The sequence below is a fragment of the Sciurus carolinensis genome, chromosome 7, assembly GCF_902686445.1.
Source record: "Sciurus carolinensis chromosome 7, mSciCar1.2, whole genome shotgun sequence".
Classification (NCBI taxonomy): Eukaryota; Metazoa; Chordata; class Mammalia; order Rodentia; family Sciuridae; genus Sciurus; species Sciurus carolinensis.
The window spans coordinates 78,179,206-78,198,882 of record NC_062219.1 but is presented as its reverse complement, the minus strand read 5'-3'; the positions used below and the strand labels follow the sequence as shown (position 1 = coordinate 78,198,882).

Sequence of the window (19,677 nt, the reverse complement as noted above, 5' to 3'; positions counted from 1 at the left end):
CTTCCTCAATTTCCTTCTTCAATGTTTTGTAGTTTTCATGGTAGAGATCTTTTACCTCTTTGGTTAGATTGATTCCCAGTATTTTATTTTTTTTGAGGCTATTGCAAATGGAGTTGTTTTCCTCATTTCCCTTTCAGCTGTTTTGTCGCTTGCATATAAAAATGCTTTAGATCTATGTGTGTTGATTTTATAGCCTGCTATTTTGCTGAATTCATTGATGAGGTCTAGAAATTTTCTGGTGGTTTTTTGGATCCTCTAAATATAGAATCATGTCATCAGCAAATAATGACAGCTTAAGTTCCTCTTTTCCTATTCGTATCCCTTTAATTTCTTTAGTCTGCCTAATTGCTCTGGCTACAGTTTCAAGGACAGTGTTGAATAGAAGTGGTGAAAGAGGACATCCCTGTCTTTTTCCCGTTTTTAAAGGGAATGGTTTCAGTTTTTCTCAATTAAGAATGATGTTGGCCATGGGCTTAGCATTAATAGCCTTTACAATGTTCAGGTATGTTCCTACTATCCCTATTTTTTCTAGTGTTTTGGGCATGACGGGGTGTTATATTTTGTCGAATATTTTCTGCATCAATTGAAATAACCATATGATTCTTATCCGTAAGTCTGTTGACATGATGGATTACGTTTATTGATTTATGGATGTTAATCCATCCTTGCATTCCAGGGATGAACCCCACTTTATTGTGGTGCACAATTTTCTTAATATGTTTATGGATACAGTTTGACAATATTTTGTTAAGGATCTTTGCATCTATAGTCATCAAGATATTGGTCTAAAATTTTCTTTCCTTGATGTATCTTTGCCTGTTTTGGGTATGAGGGTGATATTAACTTCATAGAATGAGTTTGGTAGGGTACCCTCCTTTTCTATTTCCTGGAATACTTTGAGAAGTATTGGAATGAGTTCTTCTTTGAAGGTCTTGTAGATCTTGGCTGAGAATCCGTCTGGTCCTGGGCTTTTCTTGGATAGTAGATTTTTAATGGCTTCTTCTATTTCATTGCTTGATACTGATCTGTTTAAATTGTGTATGTCCTCCTGGTTCAGTTTGGGAGGAGCATATGTCTGTAGAAATTTGTCAATGTCTTCGGTACTTTCTATTTTGTTGGAATACAGATTTTCAAAGTAGCTTCTCATTATGTTCTGTGTCTGTCGTAGTATTTCCTTGTTCATCACGAATTTTAGTAATTTGGTTTTCTCTCTCCTCTTTTTTAGTGTGGCTAAGGGTTTGTCTATTTTGTTTACTTTCTCAAAGAACCAACTTTTTGTTTTGTCAATTTTTTGAATTGTTTCTTGTTTCAATTTCATTGATTTCAGCTCTGATTTTAATTATTTCTTGTCTTCTACTACTTTTGCTGTTATTCTGTTCTTCTTTTTCTAGGGCTTTGATGGGTAATGTTAGGTCATTTAGTTGTTGACTTTTCATTCTTTTCTGAAATGCGCTCCATGCAATGAATTTTCCTCTTAGTACCACTTTCATAGTGTCCCAGAGATTTTCATATGTTGTATCATCGTTCTCATTGACCTCTAAGAATTTTTTTATCTCCTCCCTGATGTTTTCTGTTATCCATGTTTCATTCAATAGCATATTATTTAGTCTCCAGGTGTTGGAGTAATTTCTGTTTTTTATTGTCATTGATTTCTACTCTCAGTCCATTATGATCTGACAGAACACAAGGCAGTATCTCTATTTTTTTGCATTTCCTAAGGGCTGTTTTGTGGCATAACATATGGTCTATTTTTGAGAAGGTTCCACATGCTGCTGAGAATAACGTTAACCCGCTCATTGATTGATGGAATATTCTATATATGACTATGAAGTATAGGTTATGGATTGTGTTATTGAGTTCTATGGTTTCTTTGGTTGGTTTTTGTTTGGAAGATCTATCTAGTGGTAACAGTGGTGCATTAAAGTCACCCAGAATTATTGTGCTGTGGTCTATGTGATTCCTGAAATTGAGAAGGATTTGTTTGATGTACAGGGATGCACTATTGTTTGGGGCATAAATATTTACTATCGTTATGTCTTCCCTTAAGTTCCCTTAAGCAGTATGAAATGTCCTTCTTTATCCCTTCTGACTAACTTTGGCTTAAAGTCCACTTTATCTGATATAAGGATGGAAACCCCTGCTTTTTTACTGAGTCCATGTGCATGCTAGGTTTTCTCCCATCCTTTCACCTTTAGTCTATGGGTATGTTTTTCTATGAGATGAGTCTCTTGCAGGCAGCATATTGTTGGGTCTTTCTTTTTAATACATTCTGCCGGTCTATGTCTTTTGATTGATGAGTTTGGGCCATTAACGTTCAGGGTTATTATTGAGATGATTTGTATTCCCAGTCATTTGGCTTATTTTTGGTTTTTAAGTTGGCTTGGTTTCTCCTTTGAGTGATTTTTCTCTAAGGTAGTTCCTCCCTTTGCTGACCTACGTTGTTGTTTTTCATTTCCTCCTCATGGAATATTTTGTTGAGAACATTCTGTGGTGCAAGCTTTTTATTTGTAAATTCATTTAACTTTTGTTTATCATGGAAGGATTTTATTTCATCCTCAAATCTGAAGGTAAGTTTTGCTGGTTATAGGATTCTTGGTTGGCAACCATGTTCTTTCAGAGCTTGAAATACGTTGTTTCAGGCCCTTCTAGCTTTCAGAGTCTGGGTTGAGAAGTCGGCTGCTATCCGTATTGGTCTCCCCCTATGTGTAATCTGATGCCTTTCTCTCACAGCCTTCAAAATCCTATCTTTATTTTGAATGTTAGGCATTTTCATTATAATGTGCCTTGATGTGGACCTGTTGTGATTTTGTGCATTTGGTGTTCTGTAAGCCTCTTGTATTTGATTTTCCATTTCATTCTTCAGGTTTGGGAAATTTTCTGATATTATTTCATTGAATAGGTTGTTCATTCCTTTGGTTTATATCTCTGTGCATTCCTCAATCCCAATAATTCTTAAATTTGATCTTTTCATGATGTCCCATAGTTCTTGGAGATTCTGTTTATGATTTCTTACCATCTTCTCTGTTTGAGCAACTTTATTTTCAAGATTCAATATTTTGTCTTTATTGTCTGAGGTTCTGTCTTCCAAGTGGTCTAGTCTTTTGGTGATGCTTTCCATTGAGTTTTTTATTTGGTTTATTGTTTCCTTCATTTCAAGGATTTCCATTTTTTTTTTTTTTTGAGAATCTCTATCTCTTTGTTGAAATGATCTTTTGCTTCCTACACTTGCTCTTTCAGCTTATTGGTATTATCATTCATTGCCTGCATTTGCTCTCTTATCTCATCCTTTGCTTCGCGAATCACCTTAATCATGTATGATCTGAAGTCCTTTTCTGACATTTCTTCTAACATACTGTCTTTGGATTCTATTAATATAGAATCTAGGTTTGTTTGGATCATTTTCTTCCCTTGTTTTTTCATGTTGTTCAAGTATCTTCCCCTCTAGCAGTGCAGATCTGGGGTATTGCAGATTTCCCCCTATAGGCTTATAGTGGCCCTATAGGACTCCAAAATCCTTTCTTTAAGGGGAGATCAATATTAGCACTACCCAATTCAGACACTATGCGATCCTAGACCAAATAGCCCCTATGAGGACAATAACAATATTGTCATAATAAACAGAATGAGTTCAAATATTATTTTTGGTAAAACAAATAGATTTGCAATAAGGTCTGCAGTTTCTAATGGAGGACAAAGAGTATGCAGAGGGATGTATATGCTGTTAATGGGATAAGAAAAGACTATACAGAAGTTCTAGATAATAGAAAGGGTGAGAGTGTAATCAAAAGAAATTGAATGTTAGCATGCAGAAAAGGGAGAAAGAGACTCTGAGGGAACAGGTAAACAAAAGGAAAAGAGAGCAAGAAAAGTAAAGAAATAAAAACTTAAACTTTTTCAATAAGGAGAAAAAAGAAAATCTACAGTATAACAGTCATATAGTAATGAAACTTCCCAGAGTTCAGTGGCCTGATGCAGGAGAGGTACCTGACAATGAGCTTCAAGCCTCCAGCAGGTGTCTCAGGATGGGTTTTGCCCCACCTAAAGATCGGAGCTAAAGCTTCCAGGATTATCCAAGATGGCCGCTCTGGCTTCCAAATGTGTTGGCAAATGGGGAGCTGCAACCATTTGCGATGTGGTTGGTCAGGCAGGGGTCCTGGAGGTCAGGTGTGTTTGGTGTAGTTGTGGGATCCTGGACGCTGGTTGCAATCAGTAGGTCTGGGTCTCGGTGATAGGGCACAGTCAGTTGTTCTGGGGGTCCTGGTGGCAGGGAGCAGTCAGTCGACGTGAGGGCCCCAGAGGCAGGGAGTGATCAGTCAGTCTGAGGCATCTTGGAGACGGGGCTCAGTCAGTCCTGCAGGGGTCCTACGGGGCCTGGCTGTTGTCTCAAAATGGCAGCAGCCTCGTGTAATCAAACCTGCAGGTATTGTAACCATGAACTTCCAGGCAACAGCAGGCAGCTGGTGCTCCACTGGCAGTCGGCGATCAGTTTGCTGACTGTTGTCGGACAATCAGGAGGTGAACCTCGTGCGTTGGGTGATGGACAGGTGTAAGGTAGGGAATGGACAGGTGAGAGGCAGGCAAATGGCGGATGATAGAAGCCTGACAGTGAGCAATCTGCACTCAAAAAAGGCATCGATATGCTGGCAGATTGCAGGTGATCACAGCAGACAAATGGGGTAAACAGCAGGGGATCGATAAACAGCAAAAAGTGCCTCACCAAGAAACAGATATCCTCTGCTTGAAACTGGAGTTACGGAGCGACAAGGAACACAGTCTCCCTCTAGTCCCCGATCAATTCTTGAACTAAGGATTTATTTTCATTCTGAATGAAATGGTAAGTCCTAAACCAGAGAAATTACCTTAGAATAATTTTATCCTCTGTGTTAAGACCAGCCTAAAGGATAACAAGGTAGAATGCAGTGAAATCAGATTAATGTAAAAATCCAGGGAAGAGAAGTTCAGATAAGGGAAGTAATAATATATACAATGAGAAATGGTTAGATTCTGGATATATTTAGAAATTAAGCTTTACAAGTAACCTGGGTATGGAGTGGTAACTCCAAAACTTTTAGTCTCAGGAACAGGAAGAATGGGGTTGTTGTTTACTGAGATGGAAAGACTGCAGCTGGAGAGGGTTGCAGGTGGAAGAGCAGAGTCCAATTCTGGACATGTTACATATGCTTTGTCTACTGTATATACACTAGAAATGTCAAGGAGGAGGAAGATTCTCTGAAATTCAGAGAGGAGGTGCAAGCTAGAGATCAAGATTTGGGAGTCACAAATATAAACGCTATAACTAGATGAGATCACCAAGGGGATAAATATTTTAAGTTTCAAAATTCTCAAATCCAGAAGCACTCTAATGTACAGAGGTCAGGGGGATGAGACAAAATAAGTCAGGAAAATGTGAAGAAGCAATCAGTGATGTTGGAGGAAAGCAAAGATAGTGTGCTTTTCTGGAAGAATGGGAAGAAAATTCTGTTACAAAAATGCTCAGTGAACAATTTGGGCATTAAATTTTTTCTTTACCTCTATTATCAGATGTAGAATAACTAGGTCCAAGCAACAAAATTATTGAACAAGCAAGTATCATGGAAGCAGATCTATGGTACTCTACTGGAGAAGATAATTAATGTCTATGTTACTTAATCAATACTTTCTGAATTCAGTCATTGTGCTGAATGCTGTGAAAGGCTCCTCAGATCCCCCACTGCTGTCCCAGATTGCCTCAGATACAGAAAGTCACTTCACACAGAGCATAGGCTATGTTCTTATCCAGGGTGACCCACATCCAATGACTACGTGATGCAGAAATACAAAGGTTTGGCCATCTCAGCCCAAATGGTGACAACCCTGAAGAGCCAATGTAGCTCTGAGGTTAAAGGAAGTTGTCACCATACCTGCAGCACAGCTCAACTTCTCCCTCTGCCCATTCCTACCACATTTCTCTTTCTTCTACAGAGGTTAACCTCAAGGGCACGTCTTATAAACTTCTAGAACAATAAACTTCATTTGAGAATATGCGACCAAGGTTATACTCTACGATGGTACCAGCAATGGTCTGAGAAAGCAGAGATAAGACGGGGCTGTACCACTTGGGACATGCTAAGGCTAAGAAAGGAAGATAATGACTATATTTCAAAGAAATTGCAAGATCCATATAGTTTACATTAGCCAGGAGAGTATATGTAGGATTAAATTCCAAGGATATCTGATCAAAGAGGCTGAAACCTAAAATTAGATAAGGGGAGTTTATTAATTTTCAGGGACTCTCCAGAGAGGCAGGATTCAAAAACTGGCAAGAAACTCAGGAGATGGTACAAACTCACTATTAAGATGGTTCCGAGGAACATGATCAAACTAATAGCTCATACTAGATGTGGATGAAATGCCAGAAATGTCTGGACAGACAACAGAAGAGGGGATTACACTCAGAGAAGTGGGCATTTTGAAATGTATATACTCCGTAGGGTCAGAACACTCATCAGGTAATTATGATCCACAGGAAGGAGCAGAAAACACACCATTTATCAAAGCCATAAGGAATATAATAATGAGAAGGCTCCAGCATTACTAAAAGGTTTGTAAGTGGCTCTCTTCTGAAGGTGATGACTGATGAAGAAAAGATTCATATGTAAAAAAGGTTTCCAGAAAGCAATGAAGATGACAGAACCAGGCAAAGATGTTTAACCACCAGACAGGTTCAATTATCTTAAAAATGGAAGAACAGTGTGTGTGAGACTGACCCACAAAGAGTTAACAGAATTTGCATCCCTAAAGGGAAACTAGATAGCTAATAAGGCTACTATTCATTACATATCATTAAAAGAAATCCAAGATAAATGGCCACAAAATTGAGAGTAGTGGCTCCAATGAAGTCACAATTTTTTGTTTCCAAACCTGAGCTAATTTTTATACCTTTAACTTGCACGTAGACTGAAGAAGAGGCCTAGTTTCCCAAAGGAGGGACCTTACAACACTATGGTAAGAATATTACTTAGTTCTTTCCTAAGGGTCCTACAACCCTCTACTCTGGCAATTGCAGGGGGGAAATACTCAAATCTTTAGGATCTATTGGGCACAAATTTGACAGTGATACCCAGAAACCTGATACATCAACATGCGGTCCTCCTCTTCTCCCCTTGATAAAGTAGAGACAAATGGGCCCCAGTTAAGGTGCAGCTCATAGTGTATCTACTGGAACCATGAAACCACCTGGTGGTGATTCCTCGGACTCCACATGAAATCATCTTCTGATTTCACACTCGGTTAGTATACCTCAATATCCTCATCAAGTCCTTGGCCTATGAGGTAAGAGGTATTACTGGTGAGAAAACCAGGACAAAGAATTTGAAGCTGCTCCACTCCAATCTTTCCAAGATTGGAAATTTAAAAAACAAACACACACACACATAGCATGGAGAGGGGATATGGGGATGGGGGCTGGAAGAAATTAGTGTCCCCTTAACAATCTAAATACCATGTAACATAGTTCCAATGAAGTGATCCAAGGCTATTTATAGGTTCATATTGCAGTACAACTTCTTCCTTTATCCACTCCTATTTTTGCTGCCTCCCTTTCAAAGGGGTTGAACACAAAGGCACTCCTTAATAAACCCAATCCCAGAGTCTGATTTTCATGTAATTTTGCCCACAGTCATTATGTTCCTCTTTGAAACTAAGTCATTTCCTTCTTAAATAATTTTATGCTAAATATTCAGAACTACTTCCCAATTTGAGTAATACTACTTGACAACTTTTCCAAAGTACTGTCAAGCCAATAGGTATTTTTTAGTCATTAGCATTTTTCTCTGCCAAGAGCTCAGAAGTACGATTCTTCACTCACATGTGCTTTTATGTTTAAAATTACTGTTAGTTCTTATCAAGCCCCATTTTCTTATCAAAGATATTAACTAATCTCTCAATTTAATGCTTTAAAAAATATTTTTTCTGATTCTGGATTGGCAAAGATCATTCAAAATTAGTTTATATCTCATTTTCTCCAGAAAACTTTTCATTAGTTCCAAATAATAATGTCTTCTCTATTTCATCCTCAGTTAAGTGCTCATAACTTGTATAACAGTATTTGTAAGTATACTGTCACTGTCTTATTTAAACAGACTTTACTTCTTCAAATAGACAATGAAACAAAATACACTGGGAACTATATTTCCTTTTCTTCCATATGGCTTCACAGCATTATCTATTCTTATGGTTTAGAGGTGAGTATACCCCAAAAGTTCTTGTGTGAGACAATGCAAGAAAGTTTAGAGGTGAAATACTGGGTTATGAGAGCCTTAACCTAATCAGTACATTAATCCCATGATAGGGATTAACTGAGTGGTAACTGTCAGCAGGTAGGGTATAGATGGAAGAGGTGGGTGACTAAGGGCATGCCTTTGGAGTTCATATTAGATAACAACTTCTCAACAAAAAACATTATAACAAGATATCAGAAGTATATCTCCAGTTACAAATAATTCTGGCAATGAGACTATTTATATGAAAAGCTACATATGTATTTTTTAAAAGCACTTGATTTCATGGTTGGGGGGGATAACCAGGGATTGAACCCAGGAATGCTTAACCATTGAGCCACATCCCCAGTCCCTTTTATGTTTTATTTTGACACAAGGTCCCAAAGGCTTTGCTTAAGGCTTTGCTAAATTGCTGAGGCTGGCTTTAAACTTGAAATCCTTCTGCTAGAGCCTCCCAAGCCACTAGGATAATAGGCGTGTGCCACCACACTCAGCTAAAAGCACTTGCTTTCTGTGACTATACAGTAACAATGAAGATGGCTGACAATCGGTACAACAAAGTTCTCTGAGAATCTATTACAAAAGTCACAGTGAAAATATCTTATTTCAAGGAAAAAATGGAAAAATTTATAGTAGCACTTGGCCCACAAATACTAACTAGATTCGATGAAGATATAGTACTATATTTTAATCAAATATGTAGACTTAATCAGAGATTCATGAATTGTGATTGGATGCCCTGGTTCTGGCTCTATTATATACCCATGGATTATACCAACTCTTGCTCAGTCCTCTGCTTTTCCTACCATAAAAGGCTCAGACACCAGCCATAAACATGATTGAAGATCAGATTTTTATCAGAAACCAGAAAGAAGTACAGACGACTGTCAATAAATATAAAAAGGGAAAGACTTCCTTCTTACATTTATTGTCACTGGACACTGTCTCCTTTCATGTATTTCCATATACTCATGTATTTCCATAGGTACAAATTCTAAAGATTCTTGAAAGAAAAAAGTATCTTTAGGGATAGCAACACAGACACCTTTTTTCGGATAGACACATGACATTATCATTTGGCCAATAATAGTTTTAAGTAGATAGATAGATATACAGGAGCCATATAGATATACAGACATAGATATAGATTTTTTTTATTCAGATCACTAATTATTAAACCATTTTGAATAAAACTTGGATTTTTAAATAGTTGTTATGTTAGCTTATCTTTAGATTTTGAAATTCAATTAAAACAGATAAAATAAAGATTGTACATACTTAGAAGAAACTGCCTCCATGAATTCATCCAAAAAGTCATCATATTCAGGACCTCTCACTCTTCTCTGTCGTAATCCAATGTACAATGGATCTTTAAGTAACTCCTGTTGTACAAAAAAGTTAGAAAAACAGAAACAACTATAAGTAAGTCATTTACTCTTTCCAAATCTGTTATTTCACCTATACAAAAGGGATAGTGCTGGGAGCCAGCTAAGAACCCTGTGTATGAACTGGGCGTATCTGGAGCCATAGGCAGGGAAGTTGTCATCTTGGGAACTCCCAGGCGGAAATCCCCTGGTGTGAGACCACCCACTTCATGCTGGCACCCTGACCTGCTCACCACTCAAGTTTTAAGCATAGCCTCCCTGAGATGGGTGTAGGTTGCCAAACGCCAGTTAACCCATTTAGGACAAGACCCCTGCCATACCAAGAAGCAAGCACTGAAACAAGGCTCCTCCCACACTGAAACGTTATACCTTCGGATCTCCTTTGATCTGTATTGCTATAAATAAAGCAGGAGAAGGCTCCTTCCTTTGTTAGAGCCAGAACCTTCTGGAGGGCTCAATGGATCACACCTTCTGTCTTTATTTCTGATAAATTTCATAGTTTTTATTTTGCAACTAGCCCATCCCTCCCACAGGAATCCTTCCCTCGCCCACACCAAATGTGTGGCAGGAGGACAGAAATAAAATTGTGTTATAATGACTCATAGTTAAACTATAAAGTTACTATTTAATTTTTATGTAAAATATATCTATAGTATGTATATGCCAATTAAGAAAAAGAATTACTACATATTTAAGATATTCTGTATTACTCTGGGGGAAAGAAAAGAAATTACGCTATCATTGGTGCTAATCAGAAGATCTCAACTCAAGTTTTACAGGCCAAGTTTATCACTGAGAAATAATATTGAGTTTTGAAGTATTATGTTAGCTTTGTAAATAGCAATTCCTTTCTTAGATTTATTTTCCATTCAAAAAGCAAAATCTTCAAAAAATATTTTGTTTACACCTTTATTATGATAGCTGACAAAATGAAATTTCAGCCTTGACCATATATTTTTTCAAGTTTTTAGACTTCACACAATTTAAGTTGTTTCTTAAACTAATATATTTGAGACAACATTGCTCTGTTCGTTTTAGTATATATATTTAATATTATTTTAGTAAATTGATTTTTAAAATGAAGCATAATTTATATATAGAATAATGCACCCATTCGTAGCAAAAGTTCTTAGAAAACTAAAGGACATTTGTGAAAAATACACAGCATATTTAACAGTAAAAGACTGAATGCCACTCCCTTCAGGTAGGGAACAAAACAAGATATATTTAGCCTTACTACTTCTCTTCAACATTGTACCAGAAACTTTAGCCATTACAATAAGATAAGAAAAATGAAGGAGTACAGATTGGAAAGGGAAGAACCAAAGTGTTTTTATTTACATGTGCATGATTATGTACTAGAAAATATTAAGTAACCTACAAAAAACACAGTATGAAAATACAGGAATTTAATACAATCATAGTATATAAGAACAATATACACAAATCAATTGTATCTCTATATACTTGCTATAAGCAGTTGAAAATTAAATAAAATACATAATTCTGTTAGGTAGTAGTAATTAGCAGTGGAATGTAAAGCAAGAGTTTAGTATAGTGGGGTCATGGGATTTCTTTAAATTATCTTTAAGACTAATGAATATTATCAAGTGACTTGTAGAAAAACAATAGGGCTACCAACCCTGAGAATAAACAGGTAGAAACAAAGGAAGTCAACTAAAAAAATAGTCAAGAAGGAAAGACAATTAAGAAATATGTCAGGAAGGGGAGCTCTTGGAAGAACTCTGTGGCCTGGTATCAGGAGGGCAGCTGGTGCATAGGGCAGCATGGACAGGTTTAAAGAAAACTGCACTTCAGTGCCCATTAAAGAAACAAACTATGGAAGTCTCAAAACATCATTCGTCACTCATGAATACCATAAAGCTTATTTTCCTTTCCAACCTAGGCTACAGTTCCATCGGGTGATGGTTCAATACATGTTCTGATGACTCAGCACATTCCTTCTCAGACCCCTTCTGTAAGCAGTGGCCAGGCAGGATCAGTGGGTCTATGTTCTTCAAATTCTTCCCAGCATGTCTTTTTGTAAGAACTACAACTTGTCTCCCTTCAGAAACCAGAAGAGAAGCAAATGAAGGCAACTAGCGTACCTTATCCTGTTTTCCTGGCCAGTAAACAACACCCAGAAAAATGAGCAGCCCCAGCCATCAGCACCTGAAAATAGTCCTGAAAAGGAACTGGCAACAAAACGGAAAAATGAAGACTCAAAGAAAAGGCAATGGGCTTTGGAAGATTTGACACTGCTTGCCCACTGTGTAAAGGAGACTTTGAAAATGTTTATTTTGGAAGAGAAAAAAAAAAGCAAGTTTATCCTGGCTCTTAAATTGTTTAAAGTTCAGCTAAGAAAGCAGAAGCAGAGCATCATATCAGGACAGAAGCAGAAATCCAGTCCCACCTTTGGCATTCTAATATTCTCAAGCTGTAAGGTAATTTAGGGATGTCACCAGAGTTTAACTAATTCTAGAATATGCACTAGTTGGAACAGTCTATAGAGAAATTCTGAAACTTTCCAAGCTTGACAAGCAAAGAATTGCTACTTATATCACTGAATTGGCAAATGCCCTGTTTTACTACAATTCAAGAGAGCTATTCATAGAGACATTCTGCCAGAGAACCAGCTACTTGGACCAGTTATAGGGTTTAAAATTGCCGATTCTGAGATGTTTCTAAATGTTAAGTGCTCTATTATTATTATTATTATTATTATTTTAGAATTATGGTGTGTGTGAACTTTAAAAACAAAAATAAAGGTCTAAAAAAACAAAGAAATATCAAGAAGGAATGATATAGGCAATGGGGTTAATTTCTGACAAGTTTGAGAAACAAAGTTCAGTGGTCCATTTTCAAAAAATATAGTATTTAACTCTAAATGTAAAATTGGGATGTAAAATCCAATCACGTCCATTTTGAGCTTCCCAACCTGTATCTAATCATAGCTATTTTAACAAAAGCCTATCTCTTGAACACTCCTCCCCTATTTTGAAATTAGCCAATCAGGGTAGTGCTGCTTAGGGATAAAAACAGGCAGACTGCCCATCCAAGTTTGCAAGGTTGCTTGCCAGACTTTTGTTCAGTAGCCCACCCTTCTGCAGAAGTAAAGTCTGCCTTGCCAAGTAACTTTTGAGCACATTTAACAATGGTCCACTTTACACTTTGAATATAGTCCTTGCTGCTCTGACATATTTCTTTCTCTTCCTCTCACCCTCCTTCTCTCTAATCTCTCCCCTCCTTAATCTCAGGGGAAACAGGATTACTAATCTCTCTTCCCCATCCTAGGTGGTTATCTGTCTTTAAATACATACCCACCACAGAAATGAAGTAATTCGAACTTGAAAGTGGCACCAGAATATCTAAGAAAGAACTACCTCCCAAATTAACAAGTGAATTACATCTCCTGGTGGAGATCATGTGGAATGTAGCCTTTGATTCACCTCTTAAAAAAAAAAAAAAAAAAAAAAAAAAAAAACCTATTCCCCCTGATAAGAGAATCACAGTCTTTGGGGCAGGAGTCACCTGTACTTCTCCCTTGCTAGCAAAGCAATAAAACTTTTTCCTTTTTTTTTTTTTTTTTGGGTGCTGGGGATTGAACCCAGGGCCTTGTGCTTACAAGGCAAGCACTCTATCGACTGAGCTATCTCCCCAGCCCCCAACTTTTTCCTTTTTTTCAAAACCGTGTCCTTGTTATTGGATTGACTTGGGGACAAGGACTGAGCTTTCAGTAACACACATATCTGATTTCTTACAGTGCCCCGATATTTCTAACACAGGGACTATTGGGGTCACTGCATAGAAGCACTAAGATTCAGTTTGCCCAGTCATTGACCAGGCACTGCATTCACATAGGACTGACTTGTAGATGAAGTCCCCTCAACATATACAAGGTGGTAGACATGACTATTTCAGAAAGGACCAGCTAGAGTCAGAAACTCCCCTATCCAACATGAAGGAGTTAAATAATGAACTGGTGAAGATTGGAGAAGGTGGACCCCAGTTCTGGAGAACATTAAACATAAATATTTTGAAAGCAGCATCATTAAGTTTCCTTTGTTGTTCTCTGCTTGGAGATGATCCACTGTCTTTCTCTACTGAGAGTGTTCTTCGCTTTAGCCTTACTTTGACTTATAAAAAAATTCTCTTGCTTGGCTTTCTGTATCCAACTCTAAATTTTATTGTCAGGACACAAGAATGGAGGCTTGGAGCTGAGACCAGAGCAAAAGACAGGTAGTTAATTATCAAAGGATAGGAAATGGGTAGATAGCACTTCCCCATCACCTGGTTGCTAACAACCTCCAGGGGAGGGGAAGGATCACATTTTCCAACACAAGCAACCATCCTCTGGATGGCTCTCTTCCTGCCCTTTAGGTCACTTTTGGACATACAGGCAAGATAAGAGGAGGAGGGGGCATGAGAAGAAAGGAAACCTGAAATCTATAAAAGGAGCAAGACCCCCACTCCATTGGGCACCAGCTTTGGATCTCCTCCTCTTTAGAGAAGTCTGTCCCCCACCCATCCCTCCGTCTCTCTCTCTCTCTCTCTCCTATCCTTCAAATAAAACTTTTTCCTCTTGCTTCAGTGTTTCTTGATGTTTAATCTTCAACATCAGGGCAGGACAAGGAACAGATTCTGCCCAGTTTCAGAGCTTCGGCTCCCCATGTGCCTGGGACACTTCCATTTATAATAGCATTATCAAACACGCAACTCACAGGAAAATATTTAACAGAATATGTTTAAGAACTGCACGCTGCAAACTACAAAACACTGCTTTCTGGAAACCTCTGAATGATTTAAAGTAGAGCCTAACAAACCACCTTGGTCTGTTTTGCTGTTGTGCTAGGGATCATACCAAGGGCCTCCCACATGCTAGGTGAGGGCTCTACCACTGAGCTACAGTCCCAGTTTCTACCTTGGTCTCTTTTGAAAAGAACTGTATATGGGGTCTTCATCTAATGGAGTAGATTATAATAGGATATACAGAATGTCTTAAAAGTTTCTGAGAACAATGTACTTCTTTGGATTAATCAGGACAAAGACACTTTTAAATGAAAATACTTCTCTGGGTCCCCAACTTTCCATAGGCGGGAAGCAGACTGAGAAAATTATTCAGTTGCTGAACAAACCATTTCTTATGGAAAAGGAAGAGGATAGTCCAGAACCTAGAAGGCAGAACCAAGAGCCTAAGAATAATGAACTACGGATCCACTCTGAGAAACAGAACTGGGCTCAAATGAAAGAATATTCCCCATCCCATGTGGGTGGCCTGATAACATATCTGTGAGAATTCAGAATGGTTGTAGACTATTTAGAGCCATGTGATTCCTCTTCCTCCAATTCTGATTGGGTACATTAATTGCTGTATTCTATCCCTGACACACTAGTATATGTTTGGTGTGTTAGAACATATGGAAAGAGTCATACAAAGAAGCAAAGCCCAAGAAACCTCATTTGCATCTATATCTGACTAGATGACATGATTCTGAAGTTTGGACCTATTGTTATTATTGTGATGAAACTTTCAAATTCCTAATATGGAGATGAGTGTATTTTGCATGTGGAATATAAATTATTTACGAATAGTAAGAATCTAATGGAAAAAGCGACAGCTGTCTTGGATGCCCCAGTTTTCCTATACATCCCATTTCAAACTACTAATCCACAGGGTCATATACATTAATAAAATAGTAATTTTTTAAGCTATTGAGTTTGAAGGTGGTCTGTTACTGGCAAATTATTTTTTTGCAGGTGTGGTGATATTGTTAAGGAAGTGAAACTATTTGAATCATCTGAATCAGAGTTTACTTAAAGCGATCAGAAATGCCAGGTCCACACTTATTGTCCTAGTGTAATTGCAAATAGCACTCTCTTTCATTGTGAATTGTCATCATTTGGCCAATACACCTTACTTGTAACATACTGCACAATGATAAGTGAAGGCTAGCTGGAAGCTAACATGTTAAATCATATAAACATATTTCAGACGAAATATAAAAATCTGAAACCAAGTGCTGTTTTAAAACCCTGCTGTTCTTTAAAGCATAAAAACTTTAAACAATCTACTGGCAGGCTTCTGAGCAGTTGAGGTTTAAGTGCCAATGTGCTACTACTGATGGCTGCCAAATCAAAATACTTTGTCCATGTCTGGAATATATTTAGACTTATAAAATGTGGATTAGAAAAAAAAATACAGTTGAGAAAAAATGTTACATGTTCCCCTTCTTTTTTCTCCCACTCTTTCCCACGCTAATAATTAAAGTGAATACTATAAAGAAGTCTGACTAGAATGTAAAGTCAATCACAAAAATTTATGAACAAGATACAGCTTTTGAATTAAATCATAAAGTTATTATATTTTTTCAATCACAACAATGTCCCTATCAAAAAGTACTGTTTAATTTTTTATAATTTTAATTAAGAACATTAAGATAAGTCTTAAAAAATAAGTGCAGTCTTGGAGACTTGGCTGACAAAAAGTTAATATACACCAAAAGCTCTTTAACAAGATTACTCAGTTTTTATAATGGCTCCATTAGACCAAGTAACCTGGCATAAAAAGAAGTGATATTAAGAACTTCTTGTAGCCAGGAACCAATGCTCAATAAATCTTTGATGGAGAATAAATTAAAGGCTTAGTACTAAATAAGCACTTTTTTCCCCAAAGTATGATTATTTCTTTGTTTATTTTTAATTTATAAAATAAATGAATATGTATTCTCCTTGAAGAAGATAAGAACAAAACAGACATCTGTAGAGTAAAAAGGAAATGTCCCCTTAAATCACTCAGTTCCCATACTCTCTGGAAGAAATTATGGCACCAATCAATCAATCTTTTTGTTCGAGCTGAGCAAGCACTTTAAAAAAGGTTAGATCTCCTTTAGCACTAGGTGTCACACTAAATGCATGTTGTGTCACTGAAGACTTAAGACTGACAAATATGAGAAAAAGAAAAAAATTAGGGGAAAAAAGAGTAAAGAATGAAGCATATGGAAATATAAGAGCTCAAAGGAGCTAAGGAGGGTATGTATTAGTAAGTATACTCATCATCTTATTTGTTAATACCATCCTATTTCAGATACTTGTATTTATATATCTGAAGTATTCATTTATTAGAGTTTAATAGTAATCAATGATAGAAATTCTCATCAACTCTCACCTTGTTCTTGGCTCTGACATTTCTACCTTTCTAATCTGAAGTTTCTGAGAAATAAAAAAAAAAAATTCTCAATATTTTATGTTTAATTTATTTTATTTTTTAACATGATGAAAGCAACATACACCTATAAGAAATATTTAAGAATACTAAAACTAAAATTAAAATCAAAGAGTACCAATAATCTACTGATTCACAACTACCCACCATTAACAATTTCATGTACATTCTTCTGGGTCCTCTTCTTTATGTCTATGTATCATAGTTTTGTCCAAATTTGGGATATTAGGATGGACTATTTTATGACCCATTTTCACAAAGGAATACATGGTGAAAGTTCTCATGCTGAGAGATAACATTCATATTGGAACACTATCCTCCTAAAACAAATGAACAAATTAACATCCCCTCAAGTGGTATATAACAAGTATGCCTATTTAGCTATAACCTCCAGTAAGCTATTAACATAAAAATGCATGTGAAATATACATACAAATATAATAAGATATAATAAATTCACATACAGATGTGTTAAATATATGTATGTGTGGGAGGTAGGTACAAAAATTTATCCAATAGTTATTTATCTTCTTTTCTAATTTATTGAACTTTCTTTTTAAGTGTTAATTGATTCTTTTATTTGTTCTTTTTAGATACACACGAAAGTAGAGTGTATTTTGATGTATTATACATACATGGAGGATAACATACTAGTTAGGGCCCCATTCTTGTGGTTGCAAATGATGCAGAGTTTCACTGGTGGTATATTCATGTGAACATAGAAGGTTATGTTCAATTTATTCTACTGTCTTTCCTGTTCCTATCCCCCTCCCTTCCCTTCATTTGCCTTTGTCTAATCCACTTGGTAATTTATTTTTAACTGATACATCAAAACATTAAAATGGCACATATTACTGGGGTATCATGTAATCTTTCAATATATGTAGATATTGTTCATGTTTAAGTTAAACATATGTATTTCCTCAAATTTTTTTCCTCAAATTTTTATCACTTGTGGTAAAAACAGTCAAAACCCTTTGTTCTAGCTTTTTGAAATACACAGCACATTAATGTTATCTGTCATCACCCTACTGTGTGAAGGTGCACCAGAACCTCGTGTTGAGCTTTTTAAAAATTTACTGACCATGTTTACTTCTTAATTTGTAAACTATCTGTGTTCACATGTCCTTAGCAATTAATATTGGGCATCTGACATTTTCTCATTCGTTTGAAAGGGCTCTCTATATGTTATATACAGCTTTACCTGCCATATCGTATTTCCCACATAAGTATTCATTTTAAATTTTCTTTTACAATATACAGAAAATAATTGTCTTTGTTACTATTTACAAGTGAAAAAAAAATTCCAAAGAGAACGAGTAAATATTTTTTGCTATTTTGCCAGCTCATATCATCAGTAACATTAAGCAAAACAACCATCACATTTCTAAAAAAGTTTTAAAATGTCAGAACACATATGAGCCAGCATCTGTTAAAAAGTGCTAGAAATTAAAATGACTGAAATTCAGTTGTGATTCAGTATATCTGGAGTGCAGTGCAGGATTTTTCACTCTTAACAAACATTCCTGGCAATTCTGAACTGGCTGGTCCATGTAATATATATATTGAGAACCACTCATTTAACACTTTTGTTCAGTTGAAATCAAACCATTCTATTTTCTAATAGGTTCCTGTCTCATGTAAATAATTTTTCTATTTTGGGCTATATAATGTGTATTTCTAAAATATATCACAAGCTTCAAGGAGTTCCTGCTAGTAACAGGGTTTAAAAAATTATACTGAAGACCCTATTCTTTTCCCAAGGCATCAATATGGTGTCTCAGAAAATAAATTCTTGATAAAATCCATTATCACCTTCCAATTTAGAGAAAATGAGGTAAAGGCTGGTAAAAATAAGCATGAGACATTTCAAATCAAAAGCCTGTGATCTGAAGTATAATCTTCTCTGCCCTGGTTTTACTATAACAACTAAGTAATCATTATAATGCAGGATTACTCATGCGAAGTGGCAAGCAACCTCCACAGTATAAAAGGATAAATGCTAGAAGTAAAGGAGAGCTGAAAAGGAGATGATGACATCCCACTCCTCCCCGAAAGAATGCCACATCTGAATCTCATGAACCTGTAAATACGTTACCCTTAAGAGCCAAAGGAGACATACAGACGTGATAGGGATGAATACTAAAAATTAGAAAATCTTTCCTGGTTGAAATCAGAAAATGTAATTTAAGACAGAAGCAACCTCTGAGAGATACTACTACACTGGAAATGGATAAAAATGGATAAAAAGAGTCATGAACCAAGGAAGAAAGGCAATCTAGAAACCAGAAAAAGGCAAGGAAATGCAATGTAGTTCTACTGATACCTTTTATGATTTAGCCTTTGCAGGCATGTATTGGACTTGTGACCTACAGAATTACAAGGAAATACATTTATATTGTTTTAAGTCATTAAGTTTGCAGTCAATGGCCATCTACAAGTCAAGGAGAAAAATCTTAAATGAAACCAACCCTGCCAACACCTTGATCTCCAATTTCCAGCCTCCAGAACTATGAGAAAAATAAGTGTTTGTGTTTTTGTTTTCAGAACATGTCTTGTTTTGCAGGTTGACATTGATCTCCTTGGGTTTAAGTAATCCTCTAGCCTCAGCCACCTGAGTAGTTGAGACTACAGGTGTACATCACACTGCCTGGTTTGAAGAAGAGCATACTTTTATGTACTTTTATGGTTCGATTATGGTGTCTTTTTTTTTTCTAAATTTCCTTATGTAAAAGCTGCAGAGATTTAAAGGTAGGCAGGCAAATTGACTTTATAAGAGAGTGAGAACTAATTCCTTTTCTATTTTCATGAT

General features: G+C 36.5%; 1 protein-coding gene across 2 annotated transcripts in view; it reads right to left on the bottom strand.

Annotated features, from left to right (window-relative positions):
• Window positions 1–19,677, bottom strand: part of Me1 (malic enzyme 1) — a 196,757-nt gene that overhangs the window by 90,162 nt on the left and 86,918 nt on the right. For both annotated transcript variants that reach the window (XR_007109440.1, XM_047558063.1), the window contains exon 6: window positions 9,537–9,640. Coding sequence is in view for 1 of the 2 variants with exons in the window: in XM_047558063.1 (XP_047414019.1) it covers window positions 9,537–9,640 (104 nt within the window). In the remaining variant the exon portion in view is untranslated. The remainder of the gene's footprint in view (window positions 1–9,536; window positions 9,641–19,677) is intronic.